General features: G+C 40.0%; 1 protein-coding gene across 1 annotated transcript in view; it reads right to left on the bottom strand.

Annotated features, from left to right (window-relative positions):
- Positions 1-1041: 1041 nt before the first annotated feature.
- The window catches only part of LOC136865962 (protein broad-minded), a 108815-nt gene continuing 89103 nt past the window's right edge, over positions 1042-20753 (bottom strand). The window contains exons 8-9 of the mRNA XM_067142530.2: positions 15469-15681; positions 1042-1430 (exon numbers count right to left, since the gene is read on the bottom strand). Coding sequence (XP_066998631.2) covers positions 1317-1430; positions 15469-15681 — 327 coding nt within the window. The 3' untranslated portion in view covers positions 1042-1316. The remainder of the gene's footprint in view (positions 1431-15468; positions 15682-20753) is intronic.

Genomic DNA, 20753 nt, shown 5'->3' with positions numbered 1-20753 from the left:
TTGGTTTGATAAGGACAGCATCAGAACGATCCCTTGATTTCCCACTATCAATGACCTCCATTCTGCCAGAATCTACCTTATCTGTTAAAGGTTGGATATCTTTATCCTCCTTCATTTCCTTCTTCTTGTTTTTTTCTTATAGGAAATCTCGACCCATTTCTCCTTATCTTTCTTCTCCCCGTTTGTCACTAACGGTGTCGTAGGCAATTCATTTATCTCTACGGTTGTTTGTTCCCATTTTAGATTTTCCCTAGCTCTCTTCCAGGATGTCCTGCATGCTGCTCCAGCATCGAGAGCTTCCTCCAATTTTCGCAATCCATTCTGGATTTCCAACTTAACGTTCTTAAGCGGAATAGCTAGAATGCTTTTCACCAATGCCCTAGTGATCTCAAGATGTTCCTCCTCTTTATGCTGTCCCTCCATTATTATTTCCTCACTCCTCCCATTAGGTACTTCCGTCATATCCTGTGTCCCAATACTGGCACATTCAAGTACGTTTGCACTCCTATTCTGACACGAAAGAGAGAGCTCTACCGAATCTCTGAACTTCTGCCTCCGTCATCATGCAAGAAAGAAATCTAACTGGCCGTGACTGAGCCGCGGCGGCGAAGGATCCTTTCTTTGATGTCGTATATTCCTTGAAAGCAACTTATAACCTAAATCCTGAATGATGAAACACTTATCTACAATTAATTTGTCTACAAGTCAACGAAATAATTTGATGAAGTTGTAAAACAATACTACAGGTACTAGAAGAATATTCTAGCTCAACTTCTAGTGACGCATATCATTAATTACTTACGAATTCAACATAAGAAATACACACACATATTCACCCATCTTTCCATCATGCAATAATCAATAATCAATAATAATAATAATAATAATAATAATAATAATAATAATAATATGTGTGTCACCAGAGATCTTTCACATGGACTATTCTCCTTGCTCCAAAAATTCAACTAACTCTGGTTTAAACCCATGTTCCTGGGATGATGATGGTGATAATAATAATATCACATGATACACAAAAAACAATTATTTTTCAGTATTCAAAAGAGATTTCATTTTTCTTTATTTACACTTTGCAAGTACTGATAAGTACACTGTACATTACAAATCTTCTGGGTCTTTTGAGTTGGATCAGAAGAGATTTTCTCTGCACTGTGACAAAGGTAAACTGAGCAGAAACATCACTTCACTGATGGTTCACTATGTAATCCAAATGCATAACAGCATATTTCATCTATTTAAATGACACTGTAAATATTCATGCTCCGAGTGTAAAAACCATTCTTGTTTCAGATCCGCTATTAGACAACAATAATGTCGTGCAGTTTCGATAGTATTCTAGAACGATGCCGACGTGAAATTTCCTCCAGGTATGCAATGTTGTCTCCCACTCTGAATCCAGTTATAGGTGTGAGCTGAAAATATGAAATAAAAATAATATATTAATCTATGAAATTCCTGCAGCCAAGGAGGAACCATCAGTTACCTCCACTCCTGAGGGGGGTATAATACCAGGACATTCTCTCTCCATGGGTTAATAATAAGAATGACACTAGCCCAGCGTTATGGATGAAGACCTCAATGGCATCTGCTGCAGGCAAGATAGACTTTGTTACAGTGGATATGGCAGAAGTGGCACCCATCACTCGGGTTAATTTGGGTAAAAGATCTATCTGTTTTAACCACTGCCTGTGGGACGAAGAGGGATCTTCAAAGGCTAAGGGAGCCAACCCCTGACAGAAAAGTTGGTGACCCTGAGAGCTGTGAGGGTAACTATGCAGATTTATTGAGAGGCCAGCACCCTCCCTCTACAAAACATAACAAGGAAGCCTCAGAAAATAGACAACAACCATTTTGAGAAAACTTAACAATTTATAACCTGAAAAGTTCAAAGTTTATTTAAAACAGGTGCTGTGACTATTCTTGTCAAAGAAATGAAAAAATAAAAAGTATAAACTTGACTTAGTTGCGGTACAGGAAGTTTGTTGGGAGGACATGGAGATCCTGGATATCAAGAACTCTGATAATTTTTTATGGCACCATGAAACCACAAAAGAACAAAGACAATCTCCAAATCTTCAAACACTACCATCTTCAAATAGATAGCCTCTCTCCTCTGAGTTGTGTTTTCAAGTTTGTCCTTGTCTCATCTTTCTGTTGCTTCCTCTTTCCATACTTATCTGCCATTATGTTCGTCCTATTATGTGTTCCTTTCCTTGTTCCTACCTCTCTACATACCACAAGGAACTAGTATGTTATCATATCAAGAAGCTCAAAGACGAAGACAAGTAACTTTGTCTTCCAACTGCAACTCAGAAACAGCTTCAATAAAATTGAGGTAGCCAGGCTGAGTGTCTCAGACAGTTGAGGTGCTGGCTTTCTGAACACAACTTGCCAGGTTCGATCCTGGGGCTCAGTCCGGTGGTATTTGAGGGTGCTCAAATACGTCAGCCTCATGTCAGTAGATTTACTGGCACACGAAAGAACTCTTGAAGGAAAAACTTCTGGCACCTGGGTGTCTCCAAAAATCAAAAATGTAGTTAGTGGGACGTAATAACATTAATTAATTATTATTATTATTTAAACTTGGGGTACTTGGCACGGAGGGCAACCCAGAATGAAACTGGATGGAGATCCAGGGCACTCTAACAAATGTGCCTGATAAGATGATCAAGACACAAATTGCAGGCGAGGAGATCTGTTTCGGAGACTGTCGAGTGGAGGAACGAAGCCAAGTCCAACTGTACAACAAACAGGTCTTACTCAGGGTTAGGCACAGTGTGATGAAGTCCACAGGATGACCTGAAAAAGCCCTTAGAAGAGCTAGGACAAATTCTTTAAAGAACATAATTCTGGAGGCAGAATTTGGAAATGTACCAAAAGGTCAGTTCTTTCAAGAAGGGATAACAATACATACAGAAATTTGTCAGTGATATGAATGGGGAGATCTTGACCAATTACTATGGCATCACTGAGAGGTGGAAGGAGTATTCCACAACATCTTTTACTGTGATGAATCCCACGAGCATTCAAGTTTCAGCTACCAGCCATAGCAGATCCTACACTGAATGAGATCAAGAAGCAGATAAACAGGCTGAAGAAGAACCCACCACAGGATGGAATTCCAACTGAGTTCATCCTGGAGGAAGATGCCCGGCTCCACAGGAGACTGTAAAGTGGATCAAATTGAACTGGACCACCAAGGTGATCCCAGAGGAGTGGAAAACTCCCCTAATTTACCCAATTCACAAGAAGAGTGATAAAATGAACTGCAATAACTACTGTGGAATTGCTCTGTTTATCATTTGCTATGAGTCATGGCATTGCTTCCACTTATTTGTGCCAGGCTGCTTACTTTCATCTATCCTATCCGACCTCCCTTGGTCAACTCTTGTTCTTATCTGAACCCCAACAGTATTGTGCATGGAGGCCTAGAGTGTCTTTTATTTTCACACCCTTGGTAGCCCTTGTCTTTCTTTCGCCAAGTGCAATATTGAATAGAGTGGGAGATAATCTGTCACCTTGTCTCAACCTGTGTGAGTCATTTGAACAGGCTTTTTCTGTGTGTACAATCATAGATCTTTAAGTTTATGAAGAACACATGCACGTCTTCACCATATTCCTACACTTTCTCGAAGTGTTGGATACCTTCAATTTTTTCCCCATGATTAGTGTTAATACTTACTCTAAAACAAAAATCACCGCCACCACCACCTCTTAGGGAGTCTTTCACTCTACTGCCTTTCATAGCTCTTATCTTTCTTTGGCTAATACTTTCATTTTTCAAAGTGTCAGACCCCTTTCATTTTTTCCCTCTGATTAGTGTTAGTGATTAGATAGTTGCACTTCCTCTTAAAACAATAATCACCACCAGCACCTCTGTCCCCTCAACAGAATACAACCCATCACAGTACAGAGATTGGAGAGTACCAAGATGGATTTCGAACCAATCAGTTCACAGTGGATCATATTTTCGTCCTACAGCAACTGACTGAGAAAGTGTAGGAATATGGTGAAGACGTGCATGTGTTCTTCATAAACTTAAAGATCTATGATTGTACACACAGAAAAAGCCTGTTCAAATGACTCACACAGGTTGAGACAAGGTGACAGATTATCTCCCACTCTATTCAATATTGCACTGGAGAGAACATGCGTGAAATGTTCTGCCACAACTTCAACGGCATCAATATTAGGAGGAGAGAACATTACACACCTCATGTATGTTGATGATATGGCCCTACTATCTAAATCCAGACAGGAGCTGATAAGCATGAGCAAGAAATTGGAGACCATGGCGAGTCAATTTGGCCTGCTTGTCAATGAGGCAAAGATACAGTAGAGGAGTACTTTTTGCTGAGCTGGGGACAAGTAGGCATGGGAAGAATATTACGGCCGCTTCGAGTTAGGAACAGATCATTTAAGAAGGTTCTCAGGTTCAAATATCTCAACGCCATGTTTATGGAAGATGTGTCGTGCAAGGGAGAAATCAATGTGTGGATCCAAGCTGGAAACTGGTGTTATGACAGTCTCAGTCATCCCCTTGAGTCAAGAAGCCTATCAAGATATACAAAATCTGACTGTATAGAATGTTGATACAACTAGCTGTACTGCATGGATGCAACACGTGGATTGTATGGAAGCAAGAGTTCAACAAACTCCTTATCTTTGAGAGAGAAGTCTTACTGTAAATCTATGGCCCAGTGCAGGATGCAGCGATTGTGAAGGGGGTTAGCACATCTGATATACCGGTAAGCTGGAGGACCTTTACAACGATAAGAGTATCGTAGACTGGACATGTTTGATAATAGTGAAACTTAGATGCCCCCCCTTTCCCTCATGGCACTACAGCCCTTGAAGGGCCTTGGCCTACCAAGCGACCGCTGCTCAGCCTGAAGGCTTGCAGATTATGAGGTGTCGTGTGGTCAGCACAACAAATCTTCTCGGCCGTTATTCTTGGCTTTCTAGACCGGTTAAAACTTAGATAAAAAAGATTATTATTGCATTTATAGTTGCAAACCTCTTTTCATTTACTGTTGCAAAAAAGCAGAGAGAAATAGTAATCACATATGTGGAGTAGAGACAAAGGATGACATCATTACGGTAAGTTCCAGATTTCAAATTCGTAAGTATTTAAACAGAAATAAACAAAAAAAATTAGACATGGTGTAGGCTTTTGGGCTTATGCCATGTCAAGAAAATAAGGTGAAATTCTTTATGTTTTGCAGAAAACTTTGCTCTGCATCTTCAGAAGAAAATCTCAACTGTTCACGAGGTAGATTTCTCCAAGAATAAAGTTTGAATTCAGACGTTAATAATAGAAGTGGAAGTGGTACCTCCATTCATCACCAGATGGCTCACCGTACGCAACACAGCGCTAGCATTTGAAGCGGAAGCTGACGGAACCATCAGAATATTTTTTTGTTTGTTTTTTGTTAGTGGCTTTACGTCGCACCAACACAGATAGGTCTTATGGCGACGATGGGATAGGAAAGGCCTAGGAGCTGGAAGGAAGCGGCCATGGCCTTGATTGAGGTACAGCCCCAGCATTTCATAGATCTGTCTCTGTCTTATCCTTGGCTTTGACAATATGAAAGTGACCGAGGTATGAGGCTGGTAATGCCAATCCTCATGCAGCCAGTCCCTGCTATGAATGGTGTGAAAATGTTGCTCATAGGGTCGGTTGGTGTGTGCATTTCAGTGGGCTTGGAAGACTGATATGTAATAGCAACTCTGGCTCTGTGAGGAAAGCAACAGGAAACTACCTCACTCCTCATTTCCCTAGTACGCCTCTTCAGTGATGCCTAGGCCATGTATGACAGCCGATGGCAGAGCTGTTGAGGATCCCACCAGCGGCATCGCTGACGGACAGAACATACATACATACTCAGCATTTACCTGGTGTGAAAATAGGAAACCACAGAAAACCATCTTCAGGGCTGCCGACAGTGGAATTTGAACCCAATATCTCCTGGATGCAAGCTCACAGCCGCGCGCTCCTAACCGCACAGCCAACTCGCCCGGCACCATCAGAATCAGACTGAGAAGGAATCACATTGTTACAAGTGAACTATGTAGTGCGAGTGAAATGTATTTTTTTGAAGAATTTATTTGTAAAATACAATATGATGTTTTATTTTTATTGACCTAACCTGTACTGTATAATATTGTAACACAGGCATTTGTAAATAGTAGAATTCTGTTCTATAGTTCCTGGAAAGATCCAGAAAGTTTCATAACTTTTGTACAGGGTGTGTTACTTTGTTTGTAGTGTATTCTAGAAAGTATTTCTGACTGTTCTGGAAATACGACATTCGCGATCAGGCGTATTCTAGAATGTTAGTCAAAGTTCGCGATCGAAAGTAAGGTTGTGATTGGTGAGTCTAGGTGGTGATAGGGAACACGTGCACGCTGATTGGCTGCCTCCAAGGCCGGAATTTCCTATATATAGTGAGCGAGGCAGGGTTCGAATTAATTCTGTATCCTGAAATCTGTCGGTCTTGGTCTATCTGTCTGCGAGCAGCCTATCTGGTTGACGTCCCCCAGTTTCCGGGATGGCACTCTCCTCGGGTAAGCACTCTTGAATTCTGTTCCTGCTAAAATTTCCATAATGTTCTGATTTGCTTTTCATACAGGAGTCTGCCCTAACCTCGCCTAGATTCACCAAATTAGTTACTTATGACGCCTTAGTTTTTCAGCTGGGCTTATCTGTTCGTTTCCGAGGCATTCCCATTTCTTGTTTCACTAACATATGTAGAATGTAGTTTAATATTATTTCCCTTGGGGTTTGCCTCTGGTAGTTCTGTATCACTTTAGGTACGCTAGGTTTTGGATAACCTTGTTCACATCACTGTAAATTGCACTGTAAAACTGCATTGGTAACTAGATGTATAGTTGATTTGAATTTACACTGCTACGAAATAAGCTATGTATATCACTGAACTTATAGCTCGTAACTTGGAATTGTATTTGAATGTATTTGTAAAATTATTTTGTAAATAATATTTTTTTTTAAATCTAAGGATCACGGGAATTTATTTCAGAATTCGCAGTCTAAGCCATGTCCATGCCTTTGATAGGTTCCCAGCCTTTTTCGTCTTCCCGTTTTGTTGTCCACTAGTTGGCACTACTGCTTTTTACATACATGTTTTGTTGGAGATCCGCGTAATGCCAGCTACTGTTTTTCCGAGTGTGTAGTGTTTCCTTATATTGTGTAGTTTGCTCTTTCCTTCCCCTTTTAACTCTGTTTGTGCCTTGTTTGGTGTTACCGCTTGTAGTAGAGGTAACAACATAACAGATGTACACACATATGAAAGTATGACATTGACACAAGCCTGGAATGAAACATCTGGTAATGAGGAACGTACAAATTTGGAAAACACCAAAACAAAATAACAATAGTGAAGGGACAGGGAAGGAAACTACGTACATAAATCCTTAATGGCTGGCAATCACGTATTACTTAATTGATAGCCAGGGTCCCTGTTGAAATTGTTAGGAATTTCTATGAATTTCCACAGTTTCCTGTATAATTCTGGACCTGTAGTGTCTACTGTGGGTAAGAGCTCGAGCATCTTGGAACACAACATCATAACCTGATGACAGGGCGTGCTCAGCTATTGCTGATTTGTCTGGCTGGTTGAGACGAATGTTTCGTTCATGTTCCTTGATACGAGTACCAATGGACCTGCATGTTTGGCCAATGTATAGCTTGCCGCAAGTACAGGAAATTTCTGTACCCCAGGATGTAAAAGTGGGGACAAATTGTTGACAACGTGCTGACTTTGAAATACAGTGCATCAACAAGTTGTCAACCATAACCCTTCAACCTAATGCACTTGGCGAGTTTCGATGTGGAGTCCTTGTTCACTAAAGTGCCGACTGACTCGGTCATGTCTCTCAGTAAACATCTGTTCCCTGCGGACATTGCTAAGCTATTTTACCACTGCATAACTTTCAGCTATTTCTTTTTACGAAGAGGCTATGGGAAGTCCACTTTCGCCCATAGTAGCTAATTTCTTAATGGAGCATTTTGAGGAGGAGGTTATTGCTTCAGCACTCGTCAAACCTATGATTTGGTGGAGGTATGTTGGTGATACATTTGTGGTCTGGACAGAAGGTCCTGAGAAATTTCATCCATTTTTAAACCACCTAAATCAGCAACATCCTTCAATTGAATTTACTATTGAGATGGAGTTGGACAGATGCCTTCCTTGGATGTTCTAGCAAGAAAGAAACCGGACGGATCCTTAGGACATACCATCTATCATAAGCCTACCCACACAAATCGCTACCTTCATGCAGATTCTCACCACCATTCAGCACAAAAACAAGGCATTCTCACGACACTCACCGAGAGGGTGATTTGAATTTGTGAGCCATCAAGTGTCCAGGTGGAGATGGACACACTTAAAGTCACGATCAAGGGTAATGGTTACAGCAGTGTGCAGATTCATAGAGAGCTGCATCCCAGAGAAACCACCAAGCGAAGCTTACAGAAGGAAGAAGTGAATGGGACCTCCTACCTGCCTTACATTCACACCACCACAGAGCGAAATGCGAAGGTCCTCCGGAAACACAATATAAAAACTGTGTTTGGCACCATCACTAAAATTGCTCACAGTCTAGGTAAAAAGGAAGGACAAATTGTCCCCACTTTTACATCCTGGGGTATACGAAATTCCCTGTAATTGCGGCAAGCTATACATTGTCTAAAAATGCTGGTCTATTGCTACTTGTATCAAGGAATAGGAACAAAATATTCTCAACCAGCTAGACAAATCAGCAATAGCTGAGCACACCCTATCGTCAGGTAACGATGTCATGTTCCAAGATGCTCGAGCTCTTACCCACACTATACACTACAGGTCCAGGAATATATGGAAAGCTGTGGAAATTCTTGGAAATCCTAACAATTTCAACAAAGACACTGGCTATCAATTAAGTAATACCTGGTTGCCAGTCATTAAGGATTTATGTAGGTAGTTCCCTTCCCTGTCCCTTCACTATTGCTATTTTGTTTCGGTGTTTTCCAAATTTGTACATTCCTCGTTACTGGATGTTTCATTCCAGGCTTGTGTCAATGTCATACTTTCATATGTATGTACACCTGTTATGTGACTCCCTCTCAGACTGATTCTGATGGTTCCATCAGCTTCTGCTTCGAATGCTAGCGCTGTACTGCGTATGGTGAGCCATCTGGTGACGAATAAAGGTACCACTTCCACTTCTATTATTAACGTGTAAATTCAAACTTCATTCTTGGAGAAATCTTCCTCGTGAACAGTCGAGATTTTCTTCTGAAGACTCAGGGCAAAGTTCTTTGCGAAACGTAAAGAATTTCACCTTATTTTCTTGACACGGCGTAAGCTCAAAAGCCTACATCATATCTATAAGTATGGGTCGTGAAAGCATCAATGGTAACAAAACAAATAATTTTTCTAAATATTTGAGTGTGATTTGATAGAAACTGATGATGTTCTATCAAGAATTAAACATGTCATTCTATTTTAATTAAGTCATTTCTCTTTCAGTTTAGAAATGTATTTACTCAAAGTTAGTTTCAGAGGACCGAAGAGCCTAACAGTTATAAATTAACTGATATTACAAAAAAAATCTGATTTATTAGTCACTCAAGAATGTGTTAAGGCATCATACCAGACAGATACTTCATTCTAATACGCACAGAAAACAAGAGGCATGTCTTGATGCCTTGCTAATGACACAGCTCACGAGAGTCTCGAGAAGGAAAAGCAAGTTGTACATTGTGAACAATAACCTGCTGTGATGTTTCGGTGAACTGGACGAATTTGGAGGTGTTTTTGTCTTCCATTCACAGTAATATTTTTAGCGCTTGTTGTTGACCACTATAAGAAAAACATGAGCCTGGGAGTATTTCACAGAAATCCCACAAAATAAAGTGCACTGTAATATTATTTTGTTCCCGGTGTATTAGTTTGGAAATCAACTCACCATTTGAAGAGCCATGAGACATTTCAGGGCAGTCAAGCATCAGCTAATAGATCTACTTTTCAGGTTGCATTTGCAGCTTAAACTACATTCTGTACTTCATTCCTTTTTTTTTTTAAATGAAAAAGTAGTTATAATTTTACAGTTAAGTATAAAGTTACAATAAAAACAAGAAAACAACACAATTTTTATTCAATAATATTTTCCTAAGCTGGGTTTGATTTGCCGGCCCCGTGGTGTAGGGGTAGCCCGCCTGCCTCTTACCCTGAGGCCCCGAGTTCGATTCCCGGCCAGGTCAGGGATTTTCACCTGGACCTGAGGGCTGATTCAAGGTCCACTCAGCCTACTTGATTAGAATTGAGGAGCTATCTGATGGTGAGATAGCGGTCCCGGTCTAGAAAGCCAAGAATATTGTCGTGCTGACCACAGAACACCTCATAATCTGCAGGCCTTCGGGCTGAGCAGTGGTCGCTTGGTAGGCCAAGGCCCTTCACGGGCTATAGTGCCATGGGGTTTGGTTTGTTTGGGTTTTATTCTATTTGCAAATAATCCGTTATTAATAAAGAAGATCCAATTTATTGTACTCCGGAATCAAGGAATTCTACAGCGATGTGTGACGACAGATTAACTGAAAGTATGCATTTTTAAAACAGCACCAAGGGAGAAATGTTTACAACCTGTTGTGATTAGCACATTCACGCAAAGAGTGCAGCTCTATTTGCTTGACTCAGGAAGGTATGTGAGCGAAACTCAAGTAAGAAGAATTCTCATCCCTACTGCCTAATAAAATGCAGTTAACCTGTTTCTCAACAAAGATAGTTACAACTGCATTCAGTCACATTCATTATCATGCAATAATGGGTTCAATTAGAAATACGTTTGTGTGACAACTTATTTCTGTTGTGATTTACTATAATTACATTTGCAAAAAACAATATTGGATAAATGGCTTTCGTATAATTAACACACCCCATAAACACAACAGCGTTACTTGCAAATGAGATATACTGTACAGTATATAGTAAGTTACAGTCAAGGAAGTTGGCTTTGTGGTGTGGGTCATGTAGATCTAAGCTTGCAATCGGAAGATGGTGGGTTCAAACTCACTGTCAGCAGCTCTAAAGATGGTGCTCTGTGGTTTCCCATTTTCATGCCAGGCAAATGCTGGACCTGTACGTTAACCCTACTGTTCTGTTCAGGTCTGTATTACCTGAACTGAATATACATTTCATTTCTTATTTTTTAAATACCAAGACATGTTTATAAAACTCAGTGACTTTGTCCGAAAATACTAGAGCAGCACATGTTTAAACATGTTTTAAAATAGTTTAAGTAGCTGGTCTTGAACTGTAATAACGTAATGTATATGTAACGTTCAGGTCATTATGACCCACCACAGATATGATTACTTAGTGTCAGATATTTACCTTCTTATGAAAATACTGAACTGTATTTTGTTGTATTTTATGTGAATAATTATTTCGATCATTCAAACTTTCAACAATCACCTAAGCCACTATTCGTTTACAATAATGGGCTTGTTTTTTGCATTTTCGTTTTAAAGGAAATTGTACTTAGCAATTCTCAACAATTCTAATGCATTTTTGTTTGTGCTCAGTTTGAATTGTGACTCTATGGTGATTAGAGCATTGACTGATGACGAGTTGTAAGAATTAGTAAATGCCTCCACAGATGAGGAATTACTTTCTGTGTTTGAAGATCATGTCAGTAATGCATCTGAAAGCGAGTGTTCTGATGACAGACAGTCCACAGCCTGTACAAAATCATTTTACTTCATGAACGACACTATAGTGGTCAATTATATTCCTGATAGAAATAAGAATGTACTTATGACCACTCTCCACTATAATACAAAGTCTGTGACAGGACAGATAAGAAGTCAAAAAAAAAAAAAAAGTTTTGGACTATAATTCACGAAAAACCAATAGGTGAGCAATGATAATTTTGATTTTCTGCTCATAATGCAAACCTCTTGTAGACTTTGATTGACTCTAATTGTAATGCATGCAAATTGACTAGAAGGAGAATATTCTTGGAGGTTCTTTGAAAGTCATTGGTCAGAGACCACTGCATCAAGAACACTGTTCCCAAGGATGGGAGATTCTTTGTTTTCAGGGGCATCCAAAACCCTTCAGATGTCGCAAGTGCATCAGAATTAGTAACAACAACAAAACCTACGAAACATGCATGCTGTATGCGCTGCCCATCAAGCAATTACAATAAATCAAACATATTATGCAGAAAATGCAATAAACATATTTGCAAAACACATGCCACCTACTTGTGTCCAAACTGCATTCAGTAAAAAGAGAAAAAGAAAGGAAAGAAAACTGTAGTGCTTTCAGAGATGAATGTTTGTACTGAAAATTTACGTGAATATTTTGTTTATTATTATTATTATTATTATTATTATTATTATTATTATTATTATTATTATATAGTAGTATTGGAATGAAACAACGATGTTAATAGCTAACAACTGTACAAAAATATATGTTTGAAGAAGTTTTCTACAGCATTCTGGTATCATAATCTATCAGCTTCATGTCCCGTATTGATAATTCCAATGATCACAAGTATATTGGACTTTCCACCTCATCAATACTGCTATTTATTATAAGGTACTTAAAACCTTTTACATTACAGTACCAGTTTCGACCCTATGTATGGGTCATCTTCAGCTGCTGAAGAACCTTGATCTTTTTTAAAAATAACATATAATGCTAAAACACTACTTATTCTAATTTTAGATGACTAATTCTAAGTTACATTGATGCACTGTAGTGCGACCATACCTCCCTTTAAAAAAACATTTACTTAAAGAGAGTTAATCAAGAGAAACAAGAACACACAACCAAGACTCCACAGGACATGTCCCCTCCTACCCAAGCCCATCCCCAAGCCCTCTTCCTGGCTCCACCACCTTTCCCCTCCACTGCCACAATAGATAGCCCACGTCGTACAAGAGGCAGAGCACGGCGCGCTCCCGACAAGTACACAGGTGACAGGCTAGAGACAGCATGAAAGTAAGTAACACACACCTACAACATTCTTATAACATGTTTCATAGACATTCTCTAATAGAAAAACTCTTCTCTGTCTTCTATTCAGATAATCCAGAACAGCATAATTCTCCAACAGATCGCAATTATGATGAAGGGAATATTTTCACCATCCCACTTCAGATAATGAGGCATTAAACTTAGACAACTTGACCTCAAGCACATTACATGAAGATTTTAACACTTTAGCGTCGACATGTACATTTGCTTTTTTCGTGGTAAACTGCTGAAATGCGATATACATTTTTCAGGTTGTTCTCGGCTACGGATGTTCGTAATTTCATTCGTTGATGATAATCAAAGACATAATTCTTGTTCAAGGTTACTATTTTTGTGTCCCCTCCCATTGGGATGACATATGGTTATCAGGTTGACTATGCAACAGAGAAAGCGCACGTCACCCCTACAGGGGTGACAGCCTTTTTACCTTTGTTGTTGTGGAACACTGTGCTCTGTGTTGTAAGCTGTTGATTTACGCGCCTTTCAACGAGTTCCTTGTAATTTACAGTTTTGTGACAAGAATTTAATTCATGTTATGTGTTTCTGTGTTGAGTAAGCCATGATTACCGATAGAGAGATAGAAGAACAACTTGAAAAGGGTTCGAATGGTGAATCAAGAGATGTTGACATTTAGGATTTGCAATGTGATGCCACCTTTTCCGAGTCGGAATTCAACAGTAGTTTGTGTAGTGAGGATACTAGCAAAGATTCCAGTGCTGCATCGGGCAATGATTCATCCAAATCACCAGCCAGTGACAATTACTGGGGAACATTCTCAGGTTTGCAGAAACATAGTATTTATTTCCACGTAGCCCTGGTTTACAATTTCAACTGAGTGCTAAATCTCAACCAGTATGTAAGAATAAAGCAATAATAAACTCCAATCCACATTATTTTCCTTGCCATTAATAATTGAATTCTGATGGTTGCGTATGTCAGCCCGTATGGGGTGACAAATGTCAGAGAAATTCCACTGTCTGTTGCGCAATGCACAGCATGCTGAGAAAGGAATGGACACCTTGCTGCACTCTATGAACACCTTACGTGAACAAGCAATGCAATACAACAGCAAATGGTAGCGCTAGTTTTGTGTGACAGCCTGAAGTCGAGAGGCCTGGTCACACTACCGTGTCACCCCATGAGGGGTGACATACTATACTTTGTATGAGGGTCCGTCACCCCACTTATTTGCCCCTTCAAAATACACAACTCGCACTTGTTTTATTGTAGAGGTTGAAGTATGTTAAAAACATCAAGACTTGAGATTTATTATTATTATTATTATAGTTTTAGAATACATAGACTTCCTAGTGATGCAAGTTTTATAAAAACAAAGTACCATTTAAATTAGAAATAAGACGTTTTTAAAACTTAAAATAATAGTGTTTAACATTGTAATACAGAAATCAAAAGAATGTGTGTGATTGAACATCAAGGTCAGTGACATCATAATGAACTGTTTAACAATTTTAGACTTTTACATTTCTCATCCAAGCATATTTTAACACTACAATGTATCAATGTAACTTAGAATTAGTCATCTAAAGTTAGAATAAGTAGTGCTTTAGCATTATATGTTATTTTTAAAAAAGATCAAGGTTGTTCAGCAGCTGAAGATAACCCATACCTAGGGTCGAAACCAGTACTGTAATGTAAAAGGTTTTAAGTACCTTATAATAAATAATAGTACTGATTAGGTGGAAAGTCCAATCTTTATATACTTGTGAGCATTCTGGTATGTCAGGTCATATTGAACCAAACAGTATAATTGTCAAGTAAAAGTAAACAGAACAGCGGATCAATTAAGGTTGCAGTCACTTCCTTCCTGGTCCCAGCCCTTTTATTTCCCATTGCTGCCATGATAACTGTGTTGGTGTGACATAAAGACATAGCAAAAAAAACCACCTTCCAATATACAGTATACGCCACATCTACAGATGGCCACATCGTTCACACAAAAAAATCCTATTAAGTGGAATATCTTCACAGCACAAAGAACAGAAGAGATTACGCCAAATTCTTTTTGATATTCAGATGGTGAGGGCCCAGAAATAGGTGATTATATGTTGAGAAACCATGGCAATTCCCATAATTCTATTCAACTCTTTGCAGCAGGCTGGTTAGCAATTATAACCAACTAAAAACTGCACAATGGTTAACATCAGTACATCAAAAGGTTTATGCCCTGCTGCCAAGCAAACATTTGCCATTGTTCTGATGTTCCTTGGTAAGTAAAGAGAAAACTTCTTAGGATGAGACATAATAAAATCTATACAGTTTTTGTCAATAAAACAATATCATCAAATATATTTTGTAGTAATGTCAGAGCTAACACTTTAAACTTTCTCAGTAGTACCTGTATAAGAAAAAGAGTGCATTTACAATAATAGCTGATACACACCTTGATAGCTTCCCACACATTTCCTTTCACTGCTTCTTTGATGACATGAGGCTGAATGTGTCTCAGCAGAGCTATACAGAAGTACAAGCACATGTCTGCAGGATGTAGTACACACAAGGCCAACCACTGACAGATCTGGCCCCAGTCGAGTATGTTCCAGAAACACTGGCGAAGCCAAGAGAAACACACCAGCCCACATGGTACACCTGCAAGCTGTTGATAAGGAGAATCAATGCCACTATGTCATCACTGTAGATAATATTCTACCAATGAGGTTTTTTTGTAATATCTATTTTAATTAAGTAGTTTCTTTTTTTCAAGTTACCATATGTTTTTCTTTTTTTCAGGTAGTTTGTAAATTTATTACTCAAAATTAGTATCAGCAGACTGAACAACCTAACAGTTTAAAAAAAAACTGAGGTATCGCAAATATAAACATTTGTGAGGAAGTCTTGGTGACTGTGTTACATGATCCAATGACACTGCAGCACAGGAAATTCACAACGTGTGCCTCGCTGCTAGCATCAAACAGAGTTTTAGTACAGGAGCGAACAGCCTAGAACATACTGCTGTAGTATTTTACGTGGGTAAGTCAAATATAAATGAGCCTTTTTTTGTAACTATTTTATGTATCAAAATTAATAATAATGTTATTTGCTTTACGTCCCACTAACTACTTTTACGGTCTTCGGAGACGCCGAGGTGCCGGAATTTAGTCCCACAGGAGTTCTTTTACGTGCCAGTAAATCTACCGACATGAGGCTGTCGAATTTGAGCACCTTCAAATACCACCAGACTAAGCCAGGATCGAACCTACCAAGTTGGGGTTAGAAGGCCAGCGCCTTAACCGTCTGAGCCACTCAGCCCGGTGTATCAAAATTATGTACATTTTACATTGTTCTCACTTTTCAACATAAGTCCCCATCCTATCTATACACTTTTGCCACCGGATAGGCAGTTTCTTCATCCAATTTTCAAAGAATGTAGCCGGGTATATCTGAAGCCAAAGTGTGCACAAACTCTTTCATCTCCTCATTGGTTGTGAAGCCCTATCCACTAAGAGCATTCTTCAGCGGCCCAAGCATGTGGAAGTCACACGATGACAAGCCTGGACTATAGGGTGGATGTGGCAGGACAGTCCAGTGCATTTGTTCACATGTTTGCTGGGTTAGTCTGGTGGTGTCATGAAGGCAGTACAGATCGTATTGGGATGCCGCACCTTTTTGACCTGTAGGCGACGTGAACCTGGCGAAGAAGACTGCAGTAGTAGGCCACACAAATGATCCTATATGCCTTGAGGAAATCAACCATCAGTATTCCTCTGCAGTTCCAGAAGACTGTTTGCCTGCTGACAACCGCATCTTGGCTTTTACTGGTGGCCTCTTGCCGCACCTCTGCCACTCCATACTGGCTCTCTTTGACGTGAGAGTGTAATGGTGGACCCAGGTCTCATCACAAGTGATGATTTGTCTCAAAAAGATGTCACCTTACACCTCGTGCCTTGCCAGAAGCTCGCAAGAAATTGCAAGCCATGCAACCCTCTGCTCTTTCAGCAGCCTTGGGACTCAACGAGCTGACACCTTTTGGAATCCCAGGTTCTTCGGGATGTTTGTCAGAACACTCCCAAGGCTTATCTGAAGTTCCTGGGTGATCCGAAGTACAGTTGTTCAGGTATCGACTTCAATAAGCTCCTGAACAGCTGCAATGTTCTGCAATGTTAAGCTGGTGCATGTTTTCAATTCTCTCACATACGTCCTCAAACTCGTTATACCAGTACTTCACCCGGTCCCACGAGAGGGTGTCCGCCTCCATAGCGTAACGGTTAGTGTTATTAGCTGCCGTCCTCGGGGGCCTGGGTTCGATTCCCGGTACTGCCAGAAATTTAAGAATGGCAGGAGGGCTGGTATGTGGTTAAAATGGTACAAGCAGCTCACCTCCAATGGGGGTGTGCCTGAAAAGAGCTGCACTACATTGGGATGAGGACAAGTTTGCATGAGAGGGTTCTGTTCCCGAACTGTGCATGTAACTGGCGACGAATTTCAGCAGCTTTAACTACGAGACATTTGATGGTGCGTTGCGCAACACGCGGGTGTACCCCTCTCTCACTCGTCGTGAGGGAGACTGAATACAGCATGGATGAGACATCCCGAGCTATGACACCCCTCCTTGTGTCCTCTAATGGCCTCAAACTATATGCGCACCAAACAGGCGCCAAAATCTAAAAGGCTCATTTATATTTGACTTACGCTCACATTATGTACAAACAGGTAACATTCTCCCCCAGGGCACCAAAACATTGTTGGTGTGGAATACTACTGGCAGTGTTGGTTGCATTAGTGTGGACCACCTGCCAGCGATAAGCCATTACAATACAAAGTGCATCCCAACCAATGGCTTCTTCAGTTTCAAAATGAGACCATGGACTGAGATCTAGTATATAGAGAGGATGTTTTAAGACTTCTCACTTCCAACACTGTACAAGGTCCCTGAAAAGAGCAACAGTCTTGTTCTGTAATCACCAAAGAGTATGACGCTGTCACGATGCAGGTGGCCCTGGAGAAATGTGCAGTAGTACTGGACATTGACGATGGGGCCCTCATGAACAAGATGACATTCAAGAATACCTTGGCTGTTATACACCAAAATGAGCACAACCTTCGTGGGCAATGGATTCTGATGCGCTTTGTGATGCTGCATGATGACATTCAGCTGATTGATGCATCAGTTTTGGTTCATACATTTGTGAACACTTCTTGTACACCTGCAAGTCCATTTGTAAAATGCAAACACAGCCAAATGTAATCCCTGCACAGTCCAAGTACAGTCTTCTGTTGAGCACTATTCAATAACAGTCACAGAAACGTCTGCATGGAGCAGACATGGGATGTTCACTGTGTACCCGGTCCTTGGACGGCTTGCTACCCAACATGCAACAGTTCACCCACAGCTTTTTGTAGCTCTGAAGGACACTGCCAGGCATTTATGCCACAGAGAACTGCAATTTTCACATATGACCACTCCTCAACTTTACTTACATCCATCTTGGAGCACAACTGTATGCACCACTGGTACTTAGCCACCCATTGCCACAGACATGATCTTTAGTAGCATTTTCCACACAGAGTTTCCAATGTAATATTAGCCTTATTGTGCTGCCACATGTTCGGACAATATAACACTGTCACTCTGACTTGTGAAACGACCTACATAACTCCTATGTTATATAAACTAGAACTTGGATGTGATTCTAAAACTGATCTTGTAGCTGTTCCTAACCTCGCTGCTCATTTTCTGCAGCCCTGTGTGCTTCTGTGTGAAGTCTGCTTGATATAAGCTGTAAAGCTGTCACATCTGTAATAAAATGAGAAGGACTGGGAAAGAAGAAGCCATGAGCTATATGCTAGGTACTATCTTAGCATTACACTTGGATAAGAAGTGGTAGTGAAAACTACAGAAAAACACTCCTAACTTATTTTTCTCAACAGATCAAAACCATTGGCATTAGAGATATGAATGGTTTGAAAACAATTGGTCAAATCAAACACAGAATGTAATGATTGGTATAGTTTTGCAGTTTCTTTGTTAACGATTGGCATGCTTTTGAAGCCTAGCTGGCTGGCGGTATTCACATTCCTTGTCTGCGGAATGTCAGGATTTCCCCAACTTGAGATACTGCATTGTCAACTCTTTAAATTTTTACTGTATAGCCACTGAGAGCAAGCAGCGAGACTGGACAGAACTGCATGCACCTGTGCAACAATGGAGACCTGACAAGCGAGCTGGCTCCAGGACTGGCATGCTTTTGAAGTATCGTACACCACATGGACTGTCGCTGACAAGACAAGCATGTTATTGATCAAGAGACATCTGTTATTGGTCACAAAAGAGGTGAGTGTAAACAGTAATAAATCTGGGTACTGCCAGGGGGGAGGTACTGCTCAACATCTGAGTCACCATTACAAGAAATGAAATTCATTTTTAACCCATATTGTCAACCCCAACAATTGTTATGGTACATTTAGGAGCATTCCACCTATACAAGACAAATTAATTTTATTATCCTTTCAGAATAATATTAAATCATGGTACATTTTTTGTCCTCACTGGAAAACATCTTCAGCCATCAAAGTTCAAAAAACGAAAAGAGAACAAGGATATATATTTAGACTTTGAAAGACACTGGATATTCTGGTATCTGGTCCTGTCTATGTGCTCTGATGAATATGTATCACATTAAATATCGTCACATTACAATGTGTGCATGTTGAATTAAAAACTATCGAGTCCAGTCAATAAAAACCACTATAAAAACATACTACTTCCACAACACACATTTTACACATATGAGAATAAATCGTGGTGTTAAGTTAAGATCTGTTAGCATGGAATGCCGAGCACTGCTCATCTTGCAGTGAACATCACGCGCTATGGAGTGACGAGCACTGCTCGCACGGTACACGCGTATACTCTACTGTGATCTAGCGGTTACGATTGAAGCTGTTTATGTTTTAACTTGTTTCTGCTTGAAGCGGAAGGTTTGAGCTTTCGAACGATATACCTTGATCCCTATTCTGATAGTGTTTTGTCACTGAAATTCGAGTGATATTTGAAGGAAAGTTTATCTCTACCACCAGGGGCAAGCACTGTTTTTGTCTGCTATCTGGCGACTACTATGCACACTTCTTGCTTTATACCTTAATTTCCTCTCAGGGAAGAACCTGGCTGTCAACAGAATCATAAATTTTATCTATTCAGGGCTCTCTTGAGACTGTTTTTTTCCGACCTCTTTCCTTATCACAGGCTGTCTGGCATTCCTTCAGTCGTGTGGAGATTTTTCTTACAAAATTGTACAGAAACTATTTTAATCCTCCTAGTCAATACCATATATTTTACGTCCAATTAAGACGAAACTTTACACATACATAGACATGTTTCAACCCGGCATTGGGTCATCCTCAGTAAGACATGTCTGATGAATTAAAAACAAAGGAAACACAAAATGAAACGTTAGTTAAAAAGTTTTTTTAAAAGCATGATGAAAGTTTAAAAAACTGTGAAATGTTGATCGTTAAAGCAGTCTTGAGCTGAAGGTCTTTCTGTTTCAATGTTTTTGTTGTCCTTTGGTGTGGTTCAACTGGTATCTGTATACTGTTGGCTCAGTTGTTGTGTTCTGACATAGGTTGATGGCTCTGTAGTCAGAGAACACAGGTGATACAAGCGGGCCACGTAACACTAAAATCAGACGGTTCAACTTCAATAATGCTTATGTATATCAACCCAACGAA

Source organism: Anabrus simplex, chromosome 3 (genome assembly GCF_040414725.1).
Source record: "Anabrus simplex isolate iqAnaSimp1 chromosome 3, ASM4041472v1, whole genome shotgun sequence".
Lineage (NCBI taxonomy): Eukaryota > Metazoa > Arthropoda > Insecta > Orthoptera > Tettigoniidae > Anabrus > Anabrus simplex.
This window is presented reverse-complemented; position numbering and strand designations above follow the sequence as displayed.